The sequence below is a fragment of the Daucus carota genome, chromosome 5 (genome assembly GCF_001625215.2).
Source record: "Daucus carota subsp. sativus chromosome 5, DH1 v3.0, whole genome shotgun sequence".
In the NCBI taxonomy this organism is placed as follows: domain Eukaryota; kingdom Viridiplantae; phylum Streptophyta; class Magnoliopsida; order Apiales; family Apiaceae; genus Daucus; species Daucus carota.
In genome coordinates this window covers 17,186,208-17,197,643 of record NC_030385.2, presented here as the reverse complement: position 1 = coordinate 17,197,643, position 11,436 = coordinate 17,186,208, and the positions used below count along the sequence as shown (strand labels likewise).

Below are 11,436 nucleotides of genomic sequence, written 5' to 3'. Positions count from 1 at the left end.
TAAGTATCATAAAACGCAGTGCCAAGGTCCTATTGTTCCAAAAATGGCATCAGAGCCAGGTTGCGGTTCTGCGTTTTATGATATGAAGTCCATGTCATGAATATATGCATGTATGTAGTGGTTCTGTGATGCAGGTTGTTATCCACTATTATGGCCGTGTTTTAATTCTGTTATGTTTGGATTCCATGTGGTTTATCGTGGCTGTTGTAAATCACGAGGGTTGATCGTGATAGTTTAATCTTGTAATTCAATTTGTAATTGTTTTAGATTATGATCTGATGTAATAGAATAGGCTTGTTCGTCTGTACAATCTGTATGTAATTGTTTGATCGACGGGGCTGCAAGAAACAGAAGTATTCCGCTGCTGCGATCTGTTTTCGGGGGTGCGATCTGGATGCCAACCCGGGCTAGCCCGGTTGAGGTGTTTTTCAATTTTTTTCGGGGCATTCTGAGGTCGTTTAGGCCTCCAAACGGGCTCTCGAAGTTTTCTGGAATTTTTCGAAGGATGAATTCGAAGCTGATTTTTCCAGGGCCATAATAGTGGATGTGTTTCATTATGATTTACATAATTCTTGATTGTTGTTATTATGTGTTTCTTGTCTGTGCTGTTATGCCATGTGATACTAACCCTTCGCATGCTAGAATGCCATGGACTTAGGGATGTTTTTCATTAATGCTTTAATCATGCTAGTATGCTGCCATGTTATGTGTTCTTGGTGTTGCTATTACAATGATAATATGCATGTCGACTTCGAAGAAATAACATAGGGCGATGCATCTAGATTAAAATCCTCAAAATAAATTCTAAGTGGGAGAGGGAATTAATATGTTATTAAATCCCATGGTCTCCATCATTGTTTGTATGTAATTTAACATAAGACGAATATAAATTATATATACGTCACCCATCGTGGCATGTAATTTATGGTGTCTAGAATGTTATAGATATTACTGGAACAAACTTCTTAAATTAATACGAATAGATACGAATTTTCTTTATCTCTGATTTGGGGCGATTTCTAAGGCTTATGGGTATTAAGTGAGACCGATGTGACTCCTCCACTGTCTAAAAATCAAACCAGACACGAATATTGAATTGAAGTATTCTATTCAAAGAATATTGGAAGGTATACATGCCCCCCATCGTGGCGTACCAAGTTCCATAGGATTCGGATAATTTAAGATTTGATGATGGTATACACTTAGCTATGAAAAATAATATAGACCACCCCAACGTGGCTTATTGTTTAGTAATAGGACCGAAGTAACATTTAAACAAATTTAGGTGGTATACATGTCACCCATCGTGACGTACCAGAAACTTATGGTGTTTAAACGTTAGTGCATTTAATTTTAATAATTGTTAGAGGAACCAATAGGTCTTAATTTTTAATGCACCCTTCTTTATGTAATGTGATTTTTTCATGCATGATTCTCAGGATAAAATGGGCTTTAATCCACTGTTCACCATACTTAAGGATAACAAACTTACCGGACCTAACTATATTGAATGGAAACGTAATTTGGACATTGTGTTGACTGCTGAGGAGTACAAGTTTTGCACTTATGAACCCAAGCCTGAGCAGCCTGCTGCTGATGCTCCTGATGAGGATAAGGAGTATTATAAGCGGTGGACAAAGGCTGATGAGATGTCGCGATGTTACATTCTGGCAGCAATTTCGGGTGTTTTGCAGCATCAGCATCAGGCTATGGCCACTGCTTCGGATATGCTCTTTAATCTCAAGGAACTTTTTGGAGATCAGAATAGGGCTGCTAGGCAGGTAGCCATGAAGGCTTTAATGAACACTCAGATGGCTGAAGGTACACCTGTAAGGGATCATGTTCTCAAGATGATGTCACATCTGAATGAGATAGAGATCCTTGGTGCTGAGCTTGATGGTGAAACCCAGATTGACATTATCCTTATGAGCTTGCCTAAGAGTTTTGAGCAGTTCCGCTTGAATTACAATATGAACAAGAGGCAGTATAGTCTTGCGGAACTGCTGACAGAACTTCAGGCAGCTGAAGGATTATTTCGCCAGAGTGTTCAAGTGAATGTGGCTGAGAAAGGTTCTTCCTCTAAGCCGAAAGGCAATAAGAAGAAGAAAAAGGCTCAGACACAGAAAGTTGTGAAGGCAGTGGGAGTTCAAGGTGGTGTGAAAAAGCCTAAGGGGAAGTGCTACCGGTGCAAGCAGTCGGGTCACTGGAAACAGGATTGTCCTCTTCCTAAGAAGACAAACAATACTGGTATGTCTTTTTCTCTAGTTACAGAAACATTTATAGCAGCTATATCTACGAGCACTTGGTGTGTAGATACTGGAGCCACTGATCATGTTTGTAACTCTATGCAGGGGTTCCAGCAATCCAGAATGCTTAGAGATGGTGAGATATACGTGTTCATGGGAGATGCTACGAAAGTAGCAGTAGTTGCAGTAGGAGTTATTCATTTATCTTTTGGTTCTGATAGGATTTTGGTTTTGAACAATTGTCTTTATGTACCTTCTTTTAGAAGGAATGTGATTTCAGTTTCTAAACTTGCTTTTGATGGTTATAATGTTTGTTTGGATCGTAATGTTTCTATTATGATGAATAAACGGATTATATGTTCTGGTACATTACAAGTATATTATTAATCCTAGTCAACCTGCACTGCAACTACAACATAGGGTATTGAATAACACATCTTCTATCTCTACTAAAAGAAAGGAACCTTCTAGTTTAAACCAAACATATCTTTTGGCACTTGAGATTAGGTCATATTAACTTGAGGAGGATTCAAAGACTGGTAGTAGATGGGCCTTTAGGCTCATTGGCAGTGGAGCCATTTCCAGTTTGTGAATCCTGCTTGGAAGGTAAAATGACCACTAGGCCTTTCAAGGCAAAGGGGAATAGAGCCAAAGAAGTGTTAGAATTGGTTCACTCTGACTTATGTGGACCCATGAATATCCAAGCAAGAGGTGGTTATGAGTATTTCGTCACTTTTATTGACGATTATTCTAGATATGGGTACGTTTATTTGTTGCACCGTAAGTCTGAGTGCTTTGATAAATTCAAAGAGTACAAAGCTAAAACGGAGAAGCGACATAATAAAAGTATCAAGTCACTACGATCAGATCGTGGTGGCGAATACTTGCTTGGAGAATTCAGGGAATATTTATCAGAACATGGGATAGAATCCCAGTTGACTGCACCAGGCACACCCCAGCAGAACGGTGTAGCAGAGAGAAGGAACCGGACTCTTTTAGAGAGTGTTAGATCAATGATGAGTTATTCGGATTTACCCAAGTCCTTTTGGGGACATGCCTTAGAAACGGCAGCCTATCTTCTGAACTTAGTACCTTCTAAGTCGGTTCCTAAAACCCCCTTAGAATTGTGGACCGGGGACAAACCGAGTCTAAGACATATTCGGATATGGGGTTGTCCAGCAAATGTGCTGAACAAGAACGCGACTAAGATAGAATCTCGTACAGAAGTAAAGCTGTTTGTAGGCTACCCCATGGGAACAAAAGGTTATTTATTTTATAGTCCTAAGAATCGGGATGTCACTGTTAGCACCAATGCAAGATTCTTAGAGGAAGACTATATAATGAATCACAAACCCATGAGTAGTATCGTTTTAGAGGAACTAGTGGGAGGGACGAATAATGAACTTGTAGTACAAGTAGAACGACCACAACAAACTGTACAACCTGTCACTAATACTGCACCAGTTCCTCGTCGTAGTGGGAGGGTTGTTCGACAGCCTGATAGTTTCATGTTGTTGGGAGAGTCTTCGGACTTGGTCTCTGGTGAACATGATTATGATCCCCGGACATACGAAGAGGCAATACAAGACAAAGATGCAAATCTTTGGCAAAAGGCAATGGATTCTGAGATGGAATCAATGTATTCTAATCAGGTCTGGGAGCTCGTGGAACCACCCAAAGGTGTAAAACCTATTGGATGTAAGTGGATCTACAAGAAAAAGAGGGGATCAGACAAAAAGGTGAAAGCCTGGAAAGCAAGACTTGTTGCGAAAGGGTATACTCAGAAAGAAGGTATCGATTATGAGGAAACCTTTTCGCCGGTAGTCATACTTAAGTCAATCCATATTCTTTTGTCTATAGCAGCTCATCTCGATTATGAGATTTGGCAAATGGATGTCAAGACAGCTTTCCTTAATGGAAGTCTTGAAGAAACCATCTATATGCAGCAACCAGAGGGATTCATTAAAGAAGGCCAAGAGCATCTTGTATGTAAGCTGAAGAGGTCTATTTATGGACTTAAACAAGCTTCTAGGTATTGGAACATTCGCTTTGATCAGGGCGTCCAGTCATATGGATTTGATCAAAGTCCAAGCGAAGCATGCGTGTATAAGAGATGTGAGGGAAATGCAGTGGTTTTTCTAGTGCTTTATGTTGATGATATTTTACTCATTGGAAACAATGTTAAGATGTTGTCTTCAATAAAGGCATGGTTGTGCAAACAATTTGAAATGAAGGACTTAGGTGAAGCAGCATACATCCTTGGAATCAAACTTATAAGGGATCGCAAGAAAAGGATGTTGGCTTTATCTCAGGAGCCCCACATAGATGACGTATTAGCTCGTTTTAACATGCAGGACTCCAAGAAGGACTTTCTCTTATCCTTCAGAGGCTGCCACATATTCGGCTTCCATGGTTGAGTCTGCGATGCATTTTTGCTTCACACTCCTCCATATTACGGCTCCACCTCCCAAAGTAAAAACACATCCCGAGGTGGACTTTCTCTTATCCTTATCTGTCTGGAAATCTGAATCTGTATATCCCAGAGGCAATAAATCAGAGGACTTGTAAACTAACATATACTCCTTAGTCCTTCGCAGGTACTTGAGTATTTCTTTTACAGCACTCCAATGTTCTTGTCCTGGGTTTGACTGGTATCTGCTAACCATGCCCACGGCAAAGCAGATATCAGGCCTCGTACATAACATTGCATACATTAGGCTTCCACATGCTGAAGCATAAGGAACTGCCTTCATGCTCTCTATCTCCTTAGGTGTCGAAGGACACTGACTCTTCGATAGAGTAACTCCATGTCTGAAGGGTAAGTTGCCCTTCTTGGAGTCCTGCATGCTAAAACGAGCTAATACGTCATCTATGTAGGGCTCCTGAGATAAAGCCAACATCCTTTTCTTACGATCCCTTATAAGTTTGATCCCAAGGATGTATGCTGCTTCACCTAAGTCCTTCATTTCAAATTGTTTGAACAACCATGCCTTTATTGAAGACAACATCTTAACATTGTTTCCAATGAGTAAAATGTCATCAACATAAAGCACTAGAAAAACCACTGCATTTCCCTCACATCTCTTATACACGCATGCTTCACTTGGACTTTGATCAAATCCATACGACTGGACTGCCTGATCAAAGCGAATGTTCCAATACCTAGAAGCTTGTTTAAGTCCATAAATAGACCTTTTCAGCTTACATACAAGATGCTCATGGCCTTCTTTAATGAATCCCTCTGGTTGCTGCATATAGATGGTTTCTTCCAGACTTCCATTAGGGAAAGCTATCTTGACATCCATTTGCCAAATCTCATAATCGAGATGAGCTGCTATAGACAAAAGAATACGGATTGACTTAAGCATGACTACCGGCGAAAAGGGTTCCTCATAATCGATACCTTCTTTCTGAGTATACCCTTTCGCAACAAGTCTTGCTTTCCAGGCTTTCACCTTTTTGTCTGATCCCCTCTTTTTCTTGTAGATCCACTTACATCCAATAGGTTTTACACCTTTGGGTGGTTCCACGAGCTCCCAGACTTGATTAGAATACATTGATTCCATCTCATAATCCATTGCCTTTTGCCAAAGATTTGCATCTTTGTCTTGTATTGCCTCTTCGTATGTCCGGGGATCATCATCATGTTCACCAGAGACCAAGTCCGAAGACTCTCCCAAAAACATGAATCTATCAGGCTGTCGAACAACCCTCCCACTACGACGAGGAACTGGTGCGGTATTAGTAACAGGGGTTACAGTTTGTTGTGGTTGTTCTACTTGTACTACAGGTTCATTATTCGTCCCTCCCACTAGTTCCTCTAAAACGATACTACTCATGGGTTTGTGATTCATTATATAGTCTTCCTCTAAGAATCTTGCATTGGTGCTAACAGTGACATCTTGATTCTTAGGACTATAAAATAAATAACCTTTTGTTCCCATGGGGTAGCCTACAAACAGCTTTACTTCTGTACGAGATTCTAGCTTAGTCGCGTTCTTGTTCAGCACATGTGCTGGACAACCCCATATCCGAATATGTCTTAGACTCGGTTTGTCCCCGGTCCACAATTCTAAGGGGGTTTTAGGAACCGACTTAGAAGGTACTAAGTTCAGAAGATAGGCTGTTGTTTCTAAGGCATGTCCCCAAAAGGACTTGGGTAAATCCGAATAACTCATCATTGATCTAACACTCTCTAAAAGAGTCCGGTTCCTTCTCTCTGCTACACCGTTCTGCTGGGGTGTGCCTGGTGCAGTCAACTGGGATTCTATCCCATTTTCTGATAAATATTCCCTGAATTCTCCAAGCAAGTATTCGCCACCACGATCTGATCATAGTGACTTGATACTTTTATTATGTCGCTTCTCCGTTTTAGCTTTGTACTCTTTGAATTTATCAAAGCACTCAGACTTACGGCGCAACAAATAAACGTACCCATATCTAGAATAATCGTCAATAAAAGTGACGAAATACTCATAACCACCTCTTGCTTGGATATTCATGGGTCCACATAAATCAGAGTGAACCAATTCTAACACTTCTTTGGCTCTATTCCCCTTTGCCTTGAAAGGCCTAGTGGTCATTTTACCTTCCAAGCAGGATTCACAAACTGGAAATGGCTCCACTGCCAATGAGCCTAAAGGCCCGTCTACTACCAGTCTTTGAATCCTCCTCAAGTTAATATGACCTAATCTCAAGTGCCAAAGATATGTTTGGTTCAAACTAGAAGGTTCCTTTCTTTTAGTAGAGATAGAAGATGTGTTATTCAATACCCTATGTTGTAGTTGCAGTGCAGGTTGACTAGGATTAATAATATACAAATTGTCTTGTAATGTACCAGAACATATAATCCGTTTATTCATCATAATAGAAACATTACGATCCAAACAAACATTATAACTATCCAAAGCAAGTTTAGAAACCGAAATCAAATTCCTTCTAATAAGAAGGTACATAAAGACAATTGTTCAAAACCAAAATCCTATTAGAACCAAAAGATAAATGAATAACTCCTACTGCAACTACTGCTACTTTCGTAGCATCTCCCATGAACACGTATATCTTACCATCTCTAAGCATTCTGGATTGCTGGAACCCCTGCATAGAGTTACAAACATGATCAGTGGCTCCAGTATCTACACACCAAGTGCTCGTAGATATAGCCGCTATAAATGTTTCTGTATCTAGAGAAAGAGACATACCAGTATTGTTTGTCTTCTTAGGAAGAGGACAATCCTGTTTCCAGTGACCCGACTGCTTGCACCGGTAGCACTTCCCCTTAGGCTTTTTCACACCACCTTGAACTCCCACTGCCTTCACAGCTTTCTGTGTCTGAGCCTTTTTCTTCTTCTTATTGCCTTTCGGCTTAGAGGAAGAACCTTTCTCAGCCACATTCACTTGAACACTCTGGCGAAATAATCCTTCAGCTGCCTGAAGTTCTGTCAGCAGTTCCGCAAGACTATACTGCCTCTTGTTCATGTTGTAATTCAAGCGGAACTGCTCAAAACTCTTAGGCAAGCTCATAAGGATAACGTCAATCTGGGTTTCCCCGTCAAGCTCAGCACCAAGGATCTCTATCTCATTCAGATGTGACATCATCTTGAGAACATGATCCCTTACAGGTGTACCTTCAGCCATCTGAGTGTTCATTAAAGCCTTCATGGCTACCTGCCTAGCAGCCCTATTCTGATCTCCAAAAAGTTCCTTGAGATTAAAGAGCATATCCGAAGCAGTGGCCATAGCCTGATGCTGATGCTGCAAAACAACCGACATTGCTGCCAGAATGTAACATCGCGACATCTCATCAGCCTTTGTCCACCGCTTATAATACTCCTTATCCTCATCAGGAGCATCAGCAGCAGGCTGCTCAGGCTTGGGTTCATAAGTGCAAAACTTGTACTCCTCAGCAGTCAACATAATGTCCAAATTACGTTTCCATTCAATATAGTTAGGTCCGGTAAGTTTGTTATCCTTAAGTATGGTGAACAGTGGATTAAAGCCCATTTTATCCTGAGAATCATGCATGAAAAAATCACATTACACATAAAGAAGGGTGCATTAAAAATTAAGACCTATTGGTTCCTCTAACAATTATTAAAATTAAATGCACCAACGTTTAAACACCATAAGTTTCTGGTACGTCACGATGGGTGACATGTATACCACCTAAATTTTTTTAAACGTTACTTCGGTCCTATTACTAAACAATAAGCCACGTTGGGGTGGTCTATATTATTTTTCATAGCTAAGTGTATACCATCATCAAATCTTAAATTATCCGAATCCTATGGAACTTGGTACGCCACGATGGGGGGCATGTATACCTTCCAATATTCTTTGAATAGAATACTTCAATTCAATATTCGTGTCTGGTTTGATTTTTAGGCAGTGGAGGAGTCACATCGGTCTCACTTAATACCCATAAGCCTTAGAAATCGCCCCAAATCAGAGATAAAGAAAATTCGTATCTATTCGTATTAATTTAAGAAGTTTGTTCCAGTAATATCTATAACATTCTAGACACCATAAATTACATGCCACGATGGGTGACGTATATATAATTTATATTCGTCTTATGTTAAATTACATACAAACAATGATGGAGACCATGGGATTTAATAACATATTAATTCCCTCTCCCACCTAGAATTTATTTTGAGGATTTTAATCTAGATGCATCGCCCTATGTTATTTCTTCGAAGTCGCGACTAGCATATTATCATGGTAATAGCAACACCAGGAACACATAACATGGCAGCATACTAGCATGATTAAAGCATTAATGAAAAGCATCCCTAAGTCCATGTCATTCTAGCATGCGAAGGGTTAGTATCACATGGCATAACAACACAGACAAGAAACACATAATAACAAAATCAAGAATTATGTAAATCATAATGAAACACATCCACTATTATGGCCCTGGAAAAATCAGCTTCGAATTCATCCTTCGAAAAATTCCAGAAAACTTCGAGAGCCCGTTTGGAGGCCTAAACGACCTCAGAATGCCCCGAAAAAAATTGAAAAACACCTCAACCGGGCTAGCCCGGGTTGGCATCCAGATCGCACCCCCGAAAACAGATCGCAGCAGCGGAATACTTCTGTTTCTTGCAGCCCCGTCGATCAAACAATTACATACAGATTGTACAGACGAACAAGCCTATTCTATTACATCAGATCATAATCTAAAAAAATTACAAATTGAATTACAAGATTAAACTATCACGATCAACCCTCGTGATTTACAACAGCCATGATAAACCACGTGGAATCCAAACATAACAGAATTAAAACACGACCATAATAGTGGATATCAACCTGCATCACAGAACCACTACAGACATGCATATATATTCATGACATGGACTTCATATCATAAAACGCAGAACCGCAACCTGGCTCTGATGCCATTGTTGGAACAATCGGACCTTGGCACTGCGTTTTATGATACTTATTAAAAGTTCGAACAGAATATTAACCTTAATCGCTACGGCGCAAGCGATTCAAATCCACATCTTCTACTGTATTCCTTGATTCTCCTTGGACGAAGTGTGGCCTTCGATCTCCCAAGGTGTGCCTCTCCTTAAAGCTCCGAAAACCCAAAACCCTAGCTGTCTCCTTGAGAAAAACGTCTGCCTCTCTCAAACTCTAGGATGAATTCGTTTTGGTGTTTTTTTCAGCTTTAGGAGAACGAGAATATATATAGGCTACAGTAGGGATCATGGACCATTAGGTCAGGCCTTCCAATGACATTCCGGGCCAGGCCCAATGTCATTAAATATTAATTCAATCCACTAAAGAATTAATATTTGCACTGCCTTTCCTAATTCCGTAAATTAATTATTTAATTCGGCTCCCATATTAATTGCTTATAAATTCCCCATGTTTAAGATATCGCATGTCCATTAATTAAATTAATTTCTGACAATTAATTTAATCAATATCTCTTATCCTTGATCATCCACTCAACCTTATAATTATGCAAGAACAAATCTGCCTACAGGACTAAAGCATAATTATCTTTATGAGCTTTCAAGAGGACATCATCACCCGAATATATTTTTCGGACATGGTTTCCTTTTATAGTCAATATCCCACTCTGTATATAATGTCATTGCCCAATACATAAATTCGTAATTTAAAATAAATTACTTAACTTATGAGTCAAGGCATGTGCATTAAATACAAGTGTCAATCACTATATCCAGATTAAGAACTTAAGCATTAATAACATCATAGAATCTTAGTTCTTTATTGTCAGAATTAAAGAAACAATTATTCTACTATTTTGATCCCGTTCAATATACACAAAGTATATAAGTATTATTCAATAATCAAGATAAACTATTTCCAAATAATACTTCAGTCGTTCCAATGGTTTGTCTAACACCATCTAGACTGTGAACCTTTATTATATTATATAAGGAATCTGACAATCTAATCTTCTGCTATCCCATTTGATACTAGATTGTCTACAATATATAATATACAGACAATGTGAAAACATGCATTCAAGATTCTCAAATAATTGTTATATACTTCAAACGAATATTTCAGTATAACCCTAACAATTCAAGCAGATGTTCCTGAGGATCAGACTGTTCCTGTAGCAGAAGCTGAAGTGATAGTGGAGGATGCAGCTGAAGATTCCTCTGAACATGAAGTTCAAACTGAAGAAGGAGAGGATTCTCTGCAGGACAACACCACAGATTCTGACGATGAAGTGGATACTCCTATTCAGCACACTGAAGCTGAAATCAATCAGAATGAGATGCTGGATATTGATGAGCTCTTCACAAATACCTATAATCCAATACTTCAGTCAAGTATACCTTCTGACTCTGACAACTTGTCCTTTAGTGCACCTGATGATTGGGTTCAGAACTTATTGGATTTCAATCCACTCACTCCACTTCCTGCACGTGCCAGTGAATTTGAAATCCCACAAATTCATAACCCAGGAACCTATACACAAACCACTGAAACAGAAACATCTCAGCCCCTTATCCAACCAATTGATATATCTGAGCGAGAGGGAGAAAGTGCCTTAAGTCCACCACATAAGGAGATTGCTTCTGAATCTACAGCTCTGTCTCCTAGTCAGGAAAGGAGAATAGAACCTGAGGCATCTGCAGACATGTCTATTTCTTCACAACCTCAACCAAATGATATTCCAATGCACAGTGAGGTT

At 39.6% G+C, this 11,436-nt stretch overlaps 2 protein-coding genes across 2 annotated transcripts; one reads left to right on the top strand and one right to left on the bottom strand.

The window, feature by feature from the left end:
- Positions 1–1,457: 1,457 nt before the first annotated feature.
- On the top strand, positions 1,458–2,108 carry LOC135152927 (uncharacterized; the record flags this gene model as incomplete). Its single annotated transcript, XM_064094255.1, has 1 exon — positions 1,458–2,108. A coding segment is annotated over one exon (651 nt), but the record flags the coding sequence as incomplete, so codon positions are not given.
- Positions 2,109–7,586: 5,478 nt separating this feature from the next.
- LOC135152926 (uncharacterized) lies at positions 7,587–8,237 on the bottom strand (the record flags this gene model as incomplete). The annotated part of the gene is made up of 1 exon (XM_064094254.1): positions 7,587–8,237. A coding segment is annotated over one exon (651 nt), but the record flags the coding sequence as incomplete, so codon positions are not given.
- Between the last annotated feature and the right edge of the window lie 3,199 nt (positions 8,238–11,436).